At 34.4% G+C, this 19,134-nt stretch overlaps 1 protein-coding gene across 1 annotated transcript in view; it reads right to left on the bottom strand.

Moving 5' to 3' along the window:
• LOC105386506 (protein sprint) overlaps window positions 1-19,134 on the bottom strand; it is a 201,697-nt gene that overhangs the window by 170,118 nt on the left and 12,445 nt on the right. Inside the window, exon 2 of the mRNA XM_038113896.2 lies at window positions 8,945-9,021. Coding sequence (XP_037969824.2) covers window positions 8,945-9,013 — 69 coding nt within the window. The 5' untranslated portion in view covers window positions 9,014-9,021. The remainder of the gene's footprint in view (window positions 1-8,944; window positions 9,022-19,134) is intronic.

The raw sequence follows: 19,134 nt of genomic DNA, 5'->3' as shown, positions 1-19,134 counted from the left end.
CTGGTTTATTATATGTGGTGTGTCATTAGAAAATACTGACAGAAGTTTCATCAACATTGAAACGGGATAGCAGGTGTCCAGGAGCCACTTTCTGACGGATTTTGGGTGAAAAATTGACAATATTTCACGAATATTCCAGTTTGCAGGTGGAGCCTGAACAGGTACAGCTGCAAATGATAGTTCATATGAAAGGTATTATTAATACCTAGAAACGGTTTTCAGCAATTTCAGATTAAATGACTTTTGGTGAATATTCAAGGTAAAAACCGAAAAATAAAACTTAGCAGCCCAAGATTAACATTTTGTATGGGGGCACCAAGATGCTATAGACCTGCCCGCATCTCACCTGATTTATTATGTGTGTTGTGTCATTAGAAAATACTGACAGAAGTTTCATCAACATTGAAACGGGATAGCAGGTGTCCAGGAGCCACTTTCTGACGGATTTTGGGTGAAAAATTTACAATTTTTCACGAATATTCAAGTTTGCAGGTGGAGCCTGAACAGGTACAGCTGCAAATGATAGTTCATATGAAAGGTATTATTAATACCTAGAAACAGTTTTCAGCAATTTCAGATTAAATGACTTTTGGTGACTCTACAAGGTGAAAATCATAAAATAAAACTTAGCAGCCCAAGATTAACATTTTGTATGGCGGCACCAAGATGCTATAGACCTGCCCGCATCTCACCTGGTTTATTATGTGTGTTGAGTCATTAGAAAATACTGAAAGAAGTTTCATCAACATTGAAACGGTATAGCAGGTGTCCAGGAGCCACTTTCTGACAGATTTTGGGTGAAAAATTGACAATATTTCACGAATATTCAAGTTTGCAGGTGGAACCTGAAGAGATTCAGCTGCAAATGATAGTTCATATGAAAGGTATTATTAATACCTAGAAACGGTTTTCAGCAATTTCAGATTAAATGACTTTTGGTGACTCTACAAGGTGAAAATCAAAAAATAAAACTTAGCAGCCCAAGATTAACATTTTGTATGGCGGCACCAAGATGCTATAGACCTGCCCGCATCTCACCTGGTTTATTATATGTGTTGTGTCATTAGAAAACACTGACAGAAGTTTCATCAACATTGAAACGGGATAGCAGGTGTCCAGGAGCCACTTTCTGACGGATTTTGGGTGAAAAATTTACAATATTTCACGAATATTCAAGTTTGCAGGTGGAGCCTGAACAGGTACAGCTGCTAATGATAGTTCATATGAAAGGTATTATTAATACCTAGAAATAGTTTTCAGCAATTTCAGATTAAATGACTTTTGGTGACTCTACAAGGTGAAAATCAAAAAATAAAACTTAGCAGCTCAAGATTAACATTTTGTATGGCGGCACCAAGATGCTATAGACCTGCCCGCATCTCATCCGGTTTATTATGTGTGTTGTGTCATTAGAAAATACTGACAGAAGTTTCATCAACATTGAAACGGTATAGAAGGTGTCCAGGAGCCACTTTCTGACAGATTTTGGGTGAAAAATTGACAATATTTCACGAATATTCAAATTTGCAGGTGGAACCTGAAGAGATTCAGCTGCAAATGATAGTTTATATGAAAGGTATTATTAATACCTAGAAACGACTTTCAGCAATTTCAGATTAAATGACTTTTGGTGAATATTCAAGGTGAAAACTAAAAAATAAAACTTAGCAGCCCAAGATTAACATTTTGTATGGGGGCACCAAGATGCTATAGACCTGCCCGCATCTCACTTGGTTTATTATGTGTGTTGTGTCATTAGAAAACACTGACAGAAGTTTCATCAACATTGAAACGGGATAGCAGGTGTCCAGGAACCACTTTCTGACGGATTTTGGGTGAAAAATTTACAATATTTAACGAATATTCAAGTTTGCAGGTGGAACCTCAAGAGATTCAGCTGCAAATGATAGTTCATATGAAAGGTATTATTAAAACCTAGAAACGGTTTTCACCAATTTCAGATTAAATGACTTTTGGTGACTCTTCAAGGTGAAAATCAAAAAATAAAACTTAGCAGCCCAAGATTAACATTTTGTATGGCGGCACCAAGATGCTATAGACCTGCCCGCATCTCACCTGGTTTATTATGTGTGTTGTGTCATTAGAAAACACTGACAGAAGTTTCATCAACATTGAAACGGGATAGCAGGTGTCCAGGAGCCACTTTCTGACGGATTTTGGGTGAAAAATTTACAATATTTTTATTATACACCTGCTATCCGTCATTTAATCTGAAAATGCTGAAAACCGTTACTAGGTATTAATAATACCTTTCATATTAACTATCATTTGCAGCTGAATCTCTTCAGGTTCCACCTGCAAACTTGAATATTCGTGAAATATTGTCAATTTTTCACCCAAAATCCGTCAGAAAGTGGCTCCTGGACACCTGCTATCCCGTTTCAATGTTGATGAAACTTCTGTCAGTGTTTTCTAATGACACAACACACATAATAAACCAGGTGAGATGCGGGCAGGTTTATAGCATCTTGGTGCCCCCATACAAAATGTTAATCTTGGGCTGCTAAGTTTTATTTTTCGGTTTTTACCTTGAATATTCACCAAAAGTCATTTAATCTGAAATTGCTGAAAACTGTTTCTAGGTATTAATAATACCTTTCATATGAACTATCATTTGCAGCTGAATCTCTTCAGGTTCCACCTGCAAACTTGAATATTCGTGAAATATTGTCAATTTTTCACCCAAAATCTGTCAGAAAGTGGCTCCTGGACACCTGCTATACCGTTTCAATGTTGATGAAACTTCTGTCAGTATTTTCTAATGACGCACCACACATAATAAACCAGGTGAGATGCGGGCAGGTCTATAGCATCTTGGTGCCCCCATACAAAATATCCATTAACCAACAAGAGCGTCAGTAAGTAAACGTCGTATTTTTTTGAATTTATTTATTTTAGAACATATTTAATGTTTATATAAATACCTAGCATTATTATTCCAATGTTTTTGGGGCTTTTTACGTGTTTTAATTGATAAAGTATGCAATGACTGAAGTGACCATCTTAATTTGGTCGGGTATTCAAAGGCTGCTAACTTTAGGCTGCTAACTTCACACACCTCGCAATAGGCGGCCTTATCGCTAAAAGCGATCTCTTCCAGGCAACCTTTGGGTGGAGGAGAGACTTAAAGAATAAATGAGGAAGGTGTACAAAATGTAGTAAACATTCATGTTTAATAATAAATACTTAAATACATACATACATAATGTAATCAAAGTTATATAGATTTATATAATATAGGTAGGTACTATTGCAAGATGGAGGAAAGATAAGTAAGGTAAAGGTAAGTTTTTTGAAACCTATATATAGCTGTCTTCGCAAAACGGATATTTACAGGTAATGCATTCTACAGTCTTATAGCTGTCACAGTAAATGAGTTACTGTAAAACTCAGTAGTATGCGATGGGAAATCTAATAAACGCATTTGTGAGGATCTCATTGGTCTGTTGTCGGGATGGTTTTTAAAAATGAAACGCTCTTTGAGGTACGTTGGAGTTGAGGGATTGAACAGCACAGAGTAGAGTAAAGAGAGAATATGAACATTCCGGCGAAGGCGAATTGGGAGCCACTTGAGTTTATTGCGATATTCGGATATGTGGTCATATTTGCGTAAACCAAATATAATAGTTTAAGAACATTTTTTTTTCAATAATTTTTGTGTTGTAATTTAAATACTTACCTACAATATGCATATTTTTGTAATGTGCTAATCAAGCCCTTTCATTTGATACCCACACGGCATAGTTAAAAAAATATTATTTTTTTGATCATCACTTTATGTCCTCTAGAGGGCGCTATGTACATTTTAATGTAACGTCACATAGCCTAGAACCATCGCGCAATCCATACGCTTCTAACGATACCTCATACATCAAAATCAATCAAGCCGTTTAGGCTACAGGAGGGAACAAAGAAACAGACATACATACAAACATACAATCGAAAAACATTACCCTCCTCCTTCGGCAGTCGGGTAAAAAGTGCATTCACCCAAGTAGGAAGTATTCATACAAACAAACTCACTTCTGTTCCGTCACTTAGCAACCGAATTAAAAACATACAGGCAAAAGCTGCCATACGATACCATTATAAACTTTATTACAGTGGGCAAAAAGCTTAAATTACTGGTTTTTGTTTACCTACAACAATCTTTCTGGGGTCAAAAAACCAGGTCAGTAAGTGCAATTTACAAACATAAACTGGTTGATGATTATTGATTTTACACAGTAGGTAGGTACTTAATGTAATATTTGTAAATTGTATGTAAAATGAAAAGGATAGTGGTTTAGTGTTTGTTTACGAAAAATATAGTAAATAAATACACTTGCTAATCAATTATACTTTATCTTCTCTTTAGTAAGTACAGAAGCATCTTAATTTTTTACTCCTCTCTTCCAAATTGAGATAAATTATCGCGCGACTTTTAATTTTAGGGCTCGTAAAAAGTTGCCCGTGCTGACAGCTCACAACTCCCAAAGGGCAGGGAATTCTCAATTAAAAGAAATAAACTTTTTGAAGAAAAAACGGCCAGTTTTCTATTTTAAGTATATAATTTGATACCTATCAGTATTATAATTACTAATTGGGTAGGCAAAAAATAACCTATTTAGGTGCTATAAAGCTCGTACTTTCTAAAAATAACTAAAAAGCATCTAAACAGTGAGAGAGTATCAAATAGACAGAAAGAGTGCTTAAAGATATTTAGGTAAGTATTTTATACTTCATTGCACACATAAATCACGATTATATCCTTGGGTTTGTGTATAGGTTGACTGGTAGCAAGTGCTTTTAGCAAAAAGTCTTCCTTTTTATTAATTCATTAAATTAATATTATAATTTGTAAATACCTACGCATGTTTTTTTTAAATAAGTAATAGCCTATAATCTAAATCGAACGACAAAAAAAAGTTATGTCATAAAAGATCATTTCAAAGGAAATTCCAAGGGAAATCTTTACAGGGTGAAGCAAAGTCCGTGGGCGAACTCTCAAACTTCTAAAATATTTAAGTACCTACTATGTAATAAAAGAAACATGGCAATGACATATCTAATTGTTCCACAATATTTGCAAATGTCAACAAAAATATTACTTTTATTTCTTTTGAGAGTTTAATGTCATGAGATGATATTTCACCGGTTGCAGTGTATCAAAAAAAATAGCATGAAATAAAATAAAAAAACAGAATTGATGAATCGACTCTATAAATTGTAAGAAAGAAGGCAAAAAGTCACCATGTATACCAGTAAATCGTAACAATGGTTCTATAATTATGCTAATAAAAAAATGAAATATTTAATCAAAATTATTTATTTACTGTCTTAATATTTTTTGGATTTAAATTAAATGTTTAAGTATAAATATTTATTTATTTGTTATTATAAAAATCAAGCTAATGCCAGCACGCATTAGCACATAATAATTATGTCACCAACTATTATGCATTTCACATGATATAAGTAATATTTTATCTTCTATTCTAGCATATTCTTGTCCGATGCAAATGCGGACATAAAACCCCGTCCCTCGAGTGTCGGGTTTAGCACCCGCGCCCCGCTCCGTCGCTTTTTATGAATAATTCGACGCATTGCTGATGGTGGCACAATAGGTACAACATAACTATAGCATGCTTTACACGTAAAAAATACTAAAATACTTAAATTATACAGAGTGTTGCAAAAGCGGTAAGCCGAAAGGTAATCATGGGGTCAATCTGAACAGCTGTTGTTGTTTTTCCATAATAAAAAGTCACGTTATAATTTATTTTCGCGAATTTGACTACGTCGCGGCGTCATTTTTTAACACCCTGCGTACATATATGGAAACTCTAAGTAACTTAGTAATCTGTGGTTAGAGCTACCTAACTTATATTTATAGAAAACATTTCACCTGTTCTAGACGCAAAAGGCACGATTATATATATTATTATTATTGTCATACAATGAATTAATATGTAAATACAAACTTTTATTAGATATTTAAAATATTGTGAAGACCAAATAAGTCACGTAATTCCAAACAATATCACAAAAGAAATGTGCGAAATTTTATTAAGAATAAAATAGGTCAGACATGGAATAATATTGTAAATAGGTAATTCACAAAGTTTCGTTGAAAGTTTGAGTATGTAAAATACTATTATGAGAACGTTTATTTTATAAGTAAGTAACTTATTTATGAATATAAATTGAATCTGCTGGTAGTGTGGGTGTGGGTAGGTACAAACTTACCTCTGTAAAACAAAATAATGTAGCATATTACAATTTTTAAGTTATGATTAGTACTAACCTACTTATAAACCATGGGCATATGTTTAAAATAAGCACTAAATCTTTAAAAAAATATACACTCACGGGCAATAAAAAAGTTCAACTCACAAAATATCAACACCAAACGACCGCAATTTTTTCAACCATTTTTGAATTTTTTATTGAATTTTTTAAATAAAATATTACCATTTTTGCTTGGTAATATCCTGATCCTCTGTTAAATATACTTCAATGTTGCAGAAGGCGTCATTAAGCCATCCTTTTCCGTTTAGGAGTAACTTGTGGTTTTTGTCAGTGGAACCTTTTCATTGCCTATGAGTGTAGCTTTACTCATTGGATAGGTACAATAATTTATACGCAAACATGGTGTCTGCCGGACTGTGGGGAATAGAACGGGAGGGTATAGCAGAGAATTTTCCAAACAACTAATATGCTGGCTGCATTGTTTACGAACTCTGCAAATGAAGAAAGTTTTGTATTGATGTCCTGCTGACGGTGATTCTCAAACTTTCACGTAAAAAACCTCAGCTACTGGATACAAAAAGAAGAAAACTTTTTCTGTTCGTATTTAATGATAATGCTGCTTATTTATTTATTTATATTTATTTATAACTGACAAGTAACACTTAGGAACCAGCCGATAGGACAAAAATGCGCATTCAGTTTTTTTTATTGATAAATACATTGATACATAATCTAAATCTGAATCGTGTAACATGTAAAACTCTTTGGGCCACTTGCACCAACAATTTCAATCTAGATTTAATATGTTGGTGCAAGTGGCCCTTAATGTCGTATTTAAGACGATTTTTTTTATTTTGTGTGTTACCTAACCCAAAAAGTTTAAGCAGGAGTAAGTTTTACTTATCGAAAGTACCTAGTTAAGTATTGAAAAGGTTTTCAATAAGGGACCTTTTTTATGAAATTGCAGAAAAATATTTCAAGAGTTGATTAAACTACCTAATTTTTTGTGCAAAGATTAGAATAAGATCTCGAGAATCAAGTAATTCAATCAGCTTAACTTAATCCTGGAAAATTTTATATCATGTAGGTACTTATTGCTCAATGTTGGTGATCTGTGAACGGAAAACGGAACATGTGGATAAATTATTGTAGGTATATTTGGTGTGTATTCATTGTATTGAGGCATCGACGCCGCTTCGCTGCGGTTTCGGAAATTGTCAGGCGCCGCCGCCGCTTGATAAACATCGAAGGGTTATGCAGGTTTCTAAATTCAAAGCTGCTTTGTATCCGATGATACTACATATTCAGTTTATCAAGTCTATAGGTGCAATTTACGTACCAGTAGAAATAGTACATTAATATGTATAAATAGAATCAAATAATAATTTTTGGGTCGGTACTTTAATCCCGTAAGGAAATTCGCATATTTATAAAAGGATAATAGGGCAAAATTTCCAAAGGTACTTAATGATTTTCCGACAAAATTCTTGAGGATTGTTTATGTAGAACATTATTAAAGTTTGTTTGTGGACCCAGCCCTCGCTAATGGGCAATTTCCATGATTGTTTCTCGAAGTTTTAATGAGCCTTTTGTGAAGTTCTCCCTTGGTACTCGCAGTCTTTAATATTATTGGATTTATGACTTTGCAGCTTACGATGTCGCCCTGTTGTAATTCATGTTCCTTTACCGCACAGCTGAGACAAAATGTACGCTTCTCCAAATAAGCGTCAGCGTCCGTTTACTAATACTTTCGAGCGCCTGTTGTAATAAAGTTGCAACGCTACAGCATGTTGCTATTCAAATTTATCTGGCGCTTAAAATATTCTTGCAACCGTTACTGTCTGCACACCCTAGTTCGCGTTGTTCTATGCTGTCTACAGTGCTAGGTACAAATTATGATTAAATTTGCGATATCTATTAAATTATTTCATGGATGTCTAGTGACATTGAGCTTTATCAATTCTAGGAATATCATCCAGCCTAAATCTGGTATAAATTCTAAACATGTCCTGTAGAGGGAGTGACGTGTGGTCACCGTATCCCCACGGGCGTGCCAGTAGGTTGTCCACAATGTCCGAGGGAGACGGGAAATGGAAACGTCAGGAACATCTACCTATTGGGGATTCTTGTGAAAATTAAAATGTCATGTAGGTTGCATCTCTTGAACGGTATGGTTAGGCTACTTCTAATTGGAAATGAGAATTCATATTTATAACAATGCAGTCGTTTTATTTATTTTAGTAATTTAAGTATAACTTCTACGAGAGCAGTAACTAATAATTTGGTACTCTAACGTTTAGGGATGGAATAAGATTTATTGTGCCAAGAATTATAATAAAAAAAACTTTTTAAGATTATTATTTGCTCACTGCTTGTTGATTGGGGGCCTATAGGTACCTTGTATACACATGCGTGGTTGCAGGCCGTAACAATATATCATCGCTTTCTTCTATGAGTAATGGCTCAATTTCCTCCCTCAACGGTACAAATGTACTTTGCGGTGTTATTTTTACACTTAAAAATTAATAACACCTTTTTTTCTTGCTGAGATAATGAGATGTCTTCGAGCTACGTATAGGTATAATATACTTATTACTAGCAGCTAATCTAACTGGCAATTTTTTTCACGGTAACAAGCCCTAAACAAGCTCTAGTTTTGTTTTGTGACATGTTAAGAAGAAGAAGAATTTACCTTCATGTAGGATCCTCCATTCTTCTCTTCACAGTGTCGTCTGATGTAGCGGTGACAAATGTTAGACATATTGTTCTCTGAAACAAATAAACAATAACTTTAGGAAAGCCAGAAAATATAAAATGCTTAAATGTATGGAATTTACTCGGGTTTTTTAGTCCTTAGTTCACAATAATAACTGAAAAGAATAAGTTTTTATTAAATTGAATAAAATGTTTCAGCTTCCACCTGCCAATGCCAACTTCCATATTATTATGTCACCGGAACTTTTCATTTCTATGCTTGAAATCCTTTAAACGTTATTTAAACATATTTGAGGGAAAACATTCACTCATACCCGGTACTGACCGGGTAATGTAGGTGCATCCTGCATGCATCCGAAATACGCAGCGTAATATTAGTCGAATCTAAAACGCTTGTTTAGTTTAGTTCTAAATTAAACCACCGCAGTGCGGTCAATGTTCATATTTGAGGATTAGATGAATTTGGGCGGTGTCAAAATATTTACACTACAGCAAATGAAAACCATAGCCTTTTTCATCTAAAATTATACATGCTAGAATTTATAAATCAGTAAACCGAATCATACTACCTACATTATCTGATAAAGAGAAGGTGGAAGAAGAGTGGAAACCTTCCGACAAAAGCTTATTTTAGACTCAATAGGTATTTTATGTTTTAGAAATAATAAGTATATTATAGAAATTATATTCGTAAGGGTTGTAAATGGTCGAAGGGGATAAATTAGGAAAATACAATTTTAAAACAAAACTGGGGTGCCCCTACACTAACTTAGCTTGAGTTTCGAAGCACTGGCTACGCTAACCCTTAGGTATCATCTCATTGCACTAAACTTACCGATTGCACGACAGTACGTACGTATTTTTTTCTCAAGCTAAAGTAATCCTTTTGATACGGTGTCTCCCTGCACTGTACAGGCAATAAATATGTAAATATGATATACATATATATAAAACAGATACACTTGGTTGTTCGTGTGTCATCTCTCGCTGAGGAGATTAGTTTCTTTGTGCTGCAGCGTCCCTCGGACATGGTCTATTTGTCTGTCTGTCCAGAGTAGATAAAAATATATTTTTGTCATGCAAACTTTAATTGTAAATTGAGAGTTAGCTTTGCTTATCTCTGTTGTATTAGATAGTTAGACAGTTATTATATTCCTTGACCTATCCCGAAAAATATACTCAACCTACATGAATCGCTGAAATTTTTAGATGTTTTAAAAAATATAGCTATCATAGCATCATAGTAATTTGTATAATGCATTAAGTATGTATTCTTATCGCTATCCTTACTCCTATTATGTTCGTTTTTCGGTGTCAAGATGCTTTGGGATTGACCAAATTCTAGTTTAAAACATATATAATAAACTTGGCGTAACTCCTTCTGTTGACCCCAAGACGCTCATTACCATGGCGTCCGCCGTCACCCACACTGTCATTTCGTTTTATTTGTTTCACACCCCTTAAAGAGGCTGGCGCGAACCCTCGGAGCAATCGGACGCACCAATTTGCGTGCAAAGTGGCGTAAAGTGGCCGATGCATAGTCCAGAGGAATGAGAGAATGAGAGGAATCACGTTGCTAGGCAACCAATTGATGAAAAGGCCATCGGGATAGGCGACGGAATTGGGAACTTTGACGGCAGATGGAAAGTAAAGGTGCTTTTGGATGAGCGAAAGATGTGATGTCAAGTCTCGTTTTCAATCCAACTAAAAGTACTTGGTTGCACGTTACATGCATGACATAATTTAAAAAAGAACATAAATATTAAGAAAGAAAAGAAAAGAGTAGAAAAGTTTCATATTATTTACATCATACAAGTAATAAACCAAATAATTTATTTTACAGCAAAAATATTTGAAACTTTTTGCAATTTGTTGCTTCTCTTCTGCGTAGTAACGGTGTTTATAATCCTATTGCAACTTTCATAAAACTTAAATTATTTCATGTCAAAACGCCGCCGTAGGAACTTCAAGGACAGTTTAATCTACAAACCCCTATTATTAATGCCTCTATGCATAGCGACGCGGGCCGTCCCTTCGTAGAATATTTTAACAAATTGCCCTAAAGCCTTTAAAGGTTTTAAGGTAATTTCCTGGTTGCTGAAATGAGTGTCACTTTGCAAAAAGGGTAGGCGGCCTATACTGGTTGTATGTATTGTATGAGTTATGTATCCTATAAATTCCCCTAAAATTAAGCATGAACATACCAGCGACAACACTTTGGTCTGGCTAAAGCGTTATAATCATACCGAAGACAAAACCCCACACGCTTCATGACACAAATCCGCAAATTTTTAATTCTTTTTTGTAGTTTATGTTTTTAATAGGTACCTACTCTGTCTTATAGTTATAAGTAATTTTAAAATTGTTTTCGTAGTAAATTCTATTTTCTCAGACTCTTTATGGTAATGATTCTAATGTATCTCTGCTAGACAGAGCTACTTCAAGCCACAAAGAGTTGGATATATGGCCTATGAATATACCCCAGTGAACTCACAGCTATATTCTCGCTTGCACCTAACCGTAGCCCAATTTGCATAAGAGGGATGAAAGCTTTTGCGAGATGAGTGTTTATGATAGGCTACACTCGTATGTTTGTGACGCGACGCCTAGTAAAATATTTATTGGCATTTACGGCCGCAACTGCAATCGTTTTTGGCAAACGTTCCCAGCAGCTATATACATTGTTAAAGAAATTGGATATGTTTTGAGTTTAAAAGTTATTTAAGAATCATTATTAATATTATAAAACAACAGATAGTCAGGAGTTGGTTGACCTATGTTACCTACAATCTACATAATTATATTGAAAAGGTCCACTGGTGTCCACGCAACAACAAACGACAACGCTAAAATTGCTCTTATGAATACGCCTGTTATGTTAAATCTCTCTCCATTACAAGGGATTTTTCCCTAAGAATCCACTGAATGAATTGTAACCAAGGTTAACTGGTAGAGAATGCTTTTAGCATTAAGTTCGCCTATGTACAAATTAATTTATGTGCAATAAAGAATTTAATAATAATAATAATAATGAATACTTATAAAATAGTACCTCAGAATAAATGAGTGAAATACTCGTAGTCTAGACAATCCTAAAAAACAATTGGAGACAAAGGGAAAGAACCTTCAATGCACCTGTAAAATACTGAAAACGTATAATAGCACACGTATAACCAAAACCAAAATGGCAGTCGGATTTGCTCATCAGAGTAAAACCCGAAACGTGCCGATTTGGACGTATCGCGGAGGTGAAGGCAGACAAATACAACGAACAAGGTGTTAAGTCCCATGGAGATACGCAGAGGCCACGGAAATTATAAAATGTGATGGAGTCATTATTTGAGTGAGGGTTTTACTAGTGAATGTTCCGTTGGCAGACCAAACACCCACTCGTTAACTTGTATCAGCCTACTCTTTATTATGAAGTTGTGAAAAAAGCAGAGATTATGGAATACCTACATGTACGGTGTTTTTTTTAGCGTTTTAAGAGTTAGGTTGCATTGATTTCAAACTAGTATAACAATAGAAAGGTGTTGTAACTACTAACAGTAACCTAAATATGAATAATTGAATATATGTATTTCCGTACGTACGTACTTACGTACGTAAGAACTTATTACTTCCATGGTATTTCCAATTTTGAGACTTGCATCTTGCTTTATTCCTACATCTTTGACATATTGCAAATTTGTATCAACGAACATTGCGTTTGCAGAGGTATATTTTAGGCCGGCCAAATCTCGCTATATTACGGTTTGAGGTGCGGATTATAGGCTTCCCCTGCCGCATCGGGTCCTGTACTATTTTATGTCAGCTGTGTTTGTAGTAGTGTATTGCTATTCTGTTTTTGTCTGTGAATGGTTTATTATGGTGAAGCATGGGGGTTTTAGTAAAAAATAGTTTATTTACTATTAACCGGTATACCATTAACTAGACTAGACCACGGACAACTTTATCCAAAACTTAATAAATACTTATATTACTACATACATATTTAATTCATAAATAATACTTACTGTCTTGGGTTTATAACTTTTTACCATTATTTAATAAAGTATAAAATATATTTTGCACGACAAAATATTTAATCAATAAAGTTCATCATCGTTGTCGGCAGATTAATTGAATTTAAAAATATTGCTTTTAATAAAACTTTTCCTGTTATCATTTTGTTTTTCAGTGAAGTGATACGTCTCATTAGGTACCTGCATGGCTATCACATAACTTCACTGTCTTTGACTTGAAGGCAATCCTTGCTTTCAACTGTCAATTTCGTATCACGTAACATGATGGTCAATGCAAAGCCAGAATACGGAAAGCCAGCATTGAAAAGAATGAACTAATTTCGGTTTTTGACAGTTATTCGTATCACGTAACAATTCTGTCCTTGATATCCATGGATTTGAAAGAATTATTTCCTTCGATTTCTGCCATTGAAGGAAGTTGCTCTTGACCAACTTCTTTCAAAGTTTTTCAACAATAATTTTCAATATTTAGGTACTAAGTGTTTGGATTGTGTCTGTGTTGTGATGGCACATATATATTGTTGATAGCATTGGTGGAAAACGAAAGGCTGAAGAGGTAATTGGCAATAAACCGAAAATTTTAAGGACACGCAGTGAGCCACTTAGGCAAAAAAAAATTAGGCTCACCCGACTACAATTTAGCAGGTTGTGCGAATAAACAGCTGATTTAAAGGTGCGTATATGTTAGGCAAGTTTTTACCCCCGTATTCATAGAATGATATTACTGCCTACCCCGCAAGGGAGTACATTAGTACAAGGCGTGAGTGTTTATTTTTTATTATTGTTATTTATATTTTATCGGCGCGAAACAGACTAATTTCGTCTTTTCTGGCTATTCCTTTCAACCCTTGCCCAACTGTATACTGTTAAAAGTCACCGATTCACTAACAATATTTTAGAACACTGGAACATATTAAATCTGTTTAACATATCTTAATATTTTTTTGTTTTTTTTTAGATTCTTGCTGCTGTTGCCTTTTATGGGAATGGAATGTACTTACCAGAAAAAATTGTGGCCTAGTATCACCTAACTATATAGGCCTCTCGCATAAAAAAAAAACCTTTAATATTATGTATTCATTTGTTGCATTTATTACCTAAACATGGCAATTTTAATCATTTACCTTAGATCTACATAAAAATCACAGTTAAGTATGTATTAATTTGTTGCATTTATTATCTAAACAGTCATTATAATAATTTACCATGGACCTATATGAAAATCACAGTATATTATAGCAATATTACAAGTATAATATAAATCAGAGTATATTTTAGGGGGCGAGTTGGCGTTCCTCCTCAAACGCGAGTCGTGGCTCCTCCACGGCGAGTTGTTGCGTCTCCACAGCCAGCCGATGCTCCTCCAGCTCCACGAGCCGAGCAGTCAGCGTACCGCCTAACCAACCCCTTCCGACAGCTGAAAATAAAAATTATGTTATATATAACAGTAAATAATAGTAATAATAGTAATATATTACTTATTTTTAATGGACCTCTTAATGAATTGTACATAATATCGAGCATCCAAGCTAGCTGCTCGTCCTAAACCATCTTTATGGCAGGCACTAATCAAAGGACAGGCACTAAAATATTTTAAAAATATTAATTAAATACCTTAGGTATTTATAACCCTTCTTAACATAAACAGTCACATCTACGCCTCTGCTCCTTAACGGGGTAGGCAAAGGTGCACTATTGAAAGTTATTTCGTAAATGTAATTTTAAGTGATTTTGATATTAAAGTAGGTAGCATGATTCTACAATGAAAATATGTTGTACAAACTAAACTTTACTTACTTGCATAAAATCCGGCTCCGGCAGTATAATATACCTACTCGTATATATTTCAAACAAAGACGAAAACACGTGGAAAACACTTCAGATAAAAGAAAACACGAAAATTGACGAAAACTTAGTTGTTTATGTTGGGTGTAATTGACATTTAGTAAAGCGGTTTGTTTAACCATTATAAATAATTATGTTGAAAATAATAAATTATTTTCGTAAAAAAAATATAAATATTTATCTTATAGTATCTATAAGATAAATAATCGCTCGATATCATCTTTACTTAAGGATTTAATGAATATAATTTATTCTAGACTGATTTTTTTCTATCTAAACTATTATGTAATTTGAGAACAAAACGCAACGGTATGTCTGAAAACAAATATTGCACAAGTGTATTTACGGTCAAATGGCTTTCAGTTTGGCAAAGCCAGTCGTTCACTCTACCATTCACCAATGTTATGTGATACCACCAAAGCAATAGCCATTGGACAGCGCTTTCTTTCAAAGTTCAATGTCTTTCAGAGTTATGTGATAGCACGGCTGGTCTATCTTCACGCTCGCTCGTTTGTCAACGCCCTAAAACACGTCCTTTTTTATTAGACTTTTTTTTACTATTAATGAGTGTATTTTGTTTCCTTACTTTTTCCCTCGTTTTTTGTTAGGAATTATGGGATAATATGTATGTGTGTCTTTTGTTGATCGGATTGTAAGATTTTATTTGTTTTCGGCTACTTATTTGCTCAAGAAGCTTTTTCAAAGCTCTTTCTTTTAAAATGTATTCGTAATAATATTTTGTTTGTATCAGCAACTACTCAAAATATGCCTTAATAGAGCTTTTACCTACTTGTTACACAAACACACATGTGTAAAAATATGGTGACAAAAATAGCTTGCTACCCTATTTTGTTAGTTTTGAATTATTTGACGTGATTGACGGAATCCATGCCACCCTATTTAAGTATATTTTATTTAAGGAAACTTTTATTTAAATAAACAGTACAAAGCTCTCTTCAAGCAAGTGAAATAATTGAGACTTATTCAATAAAGTCTAGGTTTTCTTATCATAATAATCTTATTCATAATTTGTTAATCACAGAAAAACAGTTAATGCAACTATACCTACTATACAAAATATGAAACATCACACTGTATTCATGTTTTTTTTAAATGCTCAAAATTTTATGCAGCTTTAAAAGCGTGTGTGGCTGGTGAATGGTCTCCCTGTGCACTTTTGGTGACACCTACTGTATCTATTAACACCTACAGAGTGTTGCAAAAAAAGCTAAATGGGAAAAACTGCAAAAAATGCTTTTTTATAGAAACTAACTTGATTGAAAAAAAGATTTGCTGACTTATATTTTTTTTAGAATTCCAAAAAAGGCGTAGACTATAACTTGCAGAGTTACCCCCTTTTCAGCTTGCTACCTCTTTTGCAACATTCCGTATACCCTTACAAGCTAAGAAATAAAACATAAATCTCCTACAGATAAAAGTTCAGCCATCTAGGATGACGCCACCTCAGCGCAATGTGTGAGTGACAGAAAATGAAAAATGCTCCCACATGATGGCTGGAGGGCTTCTGAAGGCGAACATTAAAACGTGAATATATGCGAGAGGGTGCAAATGCGCCGGGCTTTTGCGTGGGTGACTGGATTCTTAAGAAAAAACTGAACAGATATAACTTCTGATTAAATTTGACTAGAAAATAAAGAATGCTTAAACTAATTACCAAAGACTTTAAGCTAATGTCGACGTAAAAATCTATGTCTGTTTCTTTCTGTCCATTATTATCAAAGCAAATCAGCTATACATTTAAGGTCGACATTAGATTAAAGTTCCCTTCTGCAACTCAGCGTTAATCGAGTTTTGCCTGTTATTTAACAAACTTTACTGGTACTATATTTAGCAACTGTATCAGAGATGCGATTCCGCTATTTAAACGCAGGACCAGTCTGCATACAATTTACAATGCAGTTTAATTACAGAAAGCGCATGGATTTACGGAACACACAAATTGCAATCGACTGCCCACCCTGTATATAGAATGTAAAGGATCTTTAAAAATTTTCGAAAGCTCGTCGCTACGATTACCATCTGGAATTACTTACACTATTTTTTTTGTGTGTTTATCTTTATATACCTATGGCAATTTTTATACCATTTTCATTACTCCATAAGAGATTGCTCCAGTCAAAGAATAACGAATTAATTACGAACTGATAAATGATAATTAAAATTTAATTTCTGCGTCAAACACCGACGCGCGATGTCTGCCAAATACAATGCAATACCCAAATCTACATCTTTGGAGAAGTTACATTCAGCTTCTTATAGTAGCTAATAATTTTGTACCTTGCCAAACTAACTAAACACCGATTCATTTAATAAGCTGCTAGTTACTACTGAGTTAGCGGCGGTATCGGTATTGTAGGTATTCCGAGTGTTCACAATTTGCTTATACTGCACTCACTCTACGTAATTTGCAGCGTTACGCGTGCCTAAAGAAAGAAAGAAATACATTTATTTACTGACACAAAAATAAGTTAAAATAAATAAATAATTAATGTCTACTTGCCGGTTATTGGCGAAATGTTAAATTTTGCCTACTGTAACGCAAACTTAAAAACAATGCCGGTACTAGAATAACGGGTAGGTATAAGCATTGCAACTTCGCTATAGCCTCGTCAAATTCGTATTCCATACACAACGATTACGCGTTAACTGGTTCCAATGCGAGCAACAAGAGCAGTTTAGGCCCGGCTCAATCAACCGGCTTGTTTCCACCACCGTTTATAAATTCGACTTCATTTGCATACTTGCACATACATAATACACTCGCGAACAATGACAAAGTTCCAGTGAGAAAAGTACAAAATTAATGCTAAAACGAAATGGCTATAACTAATAGCATAATTAAGTACATCGCCGTCTGCAATATTGAAGTAAATTTAACAGCGCATCAGAATGTTACCAGTATAGTTATACATTCTTATTGGGCACAAAAGGTAAACAATCTTTGTGTGTCTTTTTAATCAAAATACTATTAAACCAATAAACTACAGTCAAAATAAATAGTTTAATTACGAAATCAAAAACTTTTGCTTGTAAGTAGGTATTTCATTTGTTTTATTTTATAACTTAGTTATTAAATTAATTCGAATAAAAAGACACTCCAAGGCTGCTCAAAATCTGTGCCAAGTAAGAAAAACTACATTATAAAAACATATCAAATATTTTGAATAATTGAGGCAATTACTTTGGTGTCGGCGTTTGTAACTAGTGGAACTTTTTCAATGTTCGCGAGTGAATTCATGTAATAAGTAAAACGAGCATCATTCACTAAACATACTAAACGTCTCGACTAATAAATCGAGATCGCACAGTACGGAGCGGTTTTATTACTTTTAAATTATTTATCACACCGCAACAGATTTACGTTCCGCCTCGCGATACATCAGCCACCCGGCGATAAAACCTGCGCATAGACTACTGACACTACAGTGACTACTTGAATAGACAACTAGATATACACACTTTTGGAAGTGAACACTTCAGTTTATACAGAAGAGAGTTTATAAGAACATTGAAATGTACTGATGATAATATTGTATTAGGGATGAGTATAAATACATAGAAATAAACCCCACTATATTTCCCATCAATCTACAGACCGCGTTTCCCTCACATTTTCTAGACACCCTCTCCAGGGCTACGTAAAAACCCCCTTTTATTTTACGATGTTAAATTCTTCACGAAGGAATAGGTGGAAAAAAGTTACCGATGCGATTTCAATGGCCATCCGGCCTGGGAGAGAAAATTGCAAAGAGGGTACACGGTAAATGGCCCACAAATAAATTACATACGAAGGATTAATGGTCATAATACGGTTTTAAATTTGTTTAAGCTGACCATGCGGGACTTTGGACAACCTGGCGAGCCATTCTGAGGCCTTTAATTAAATTGTATTGAAGAAAGATATTTAACTAAGTAAATGCGTTCTCCGTGTATTTTTATTTCCTTGGTGTAATAAATGCCTTCAGTACCATCAATTCTATTCATTTAAACACAGCAAAGGCTCATCCCAATCTGAAATAATGGAACAAAACTTTACTAAGACCAATAACCTGCTAAGATGTTGATAATATCTGAAAAGAGAAACTGTTTTTTACGTACAAATTAGAAATGACTTCAAATATTTTCCAAAGCACAAAAACGTAATTCATTCTTTAAATCTTGAAAGCTAGACGTGGCAATCGCTTGCACATTATCAAAGATGTTTTACGTTAAAAGGTGAGCATCCATCAATGTCTGTTGGAATCAGAGACTAGCATCAGAGCATCAACAGACGACT

Source organism: Plutella xylostella, chromosome 18 (genome assembly GCF_932276165.1).
Source record: "Plutella xylostella chromosome 18, ilPluXylo3.1, whole genome shotgun sequence".
Taxonomy (NCBI): Eukaryota; Metazoa; Arthropoda; class Insecta; order Lepidoptera; family Plutellidae; genus Plutella; species Plutella xylostella.
The sequence above is the reverse complement of the archived record's forward strand: the minus strand, read 5'-3'. Positions and strand labels throughout refer to the sequence as shown.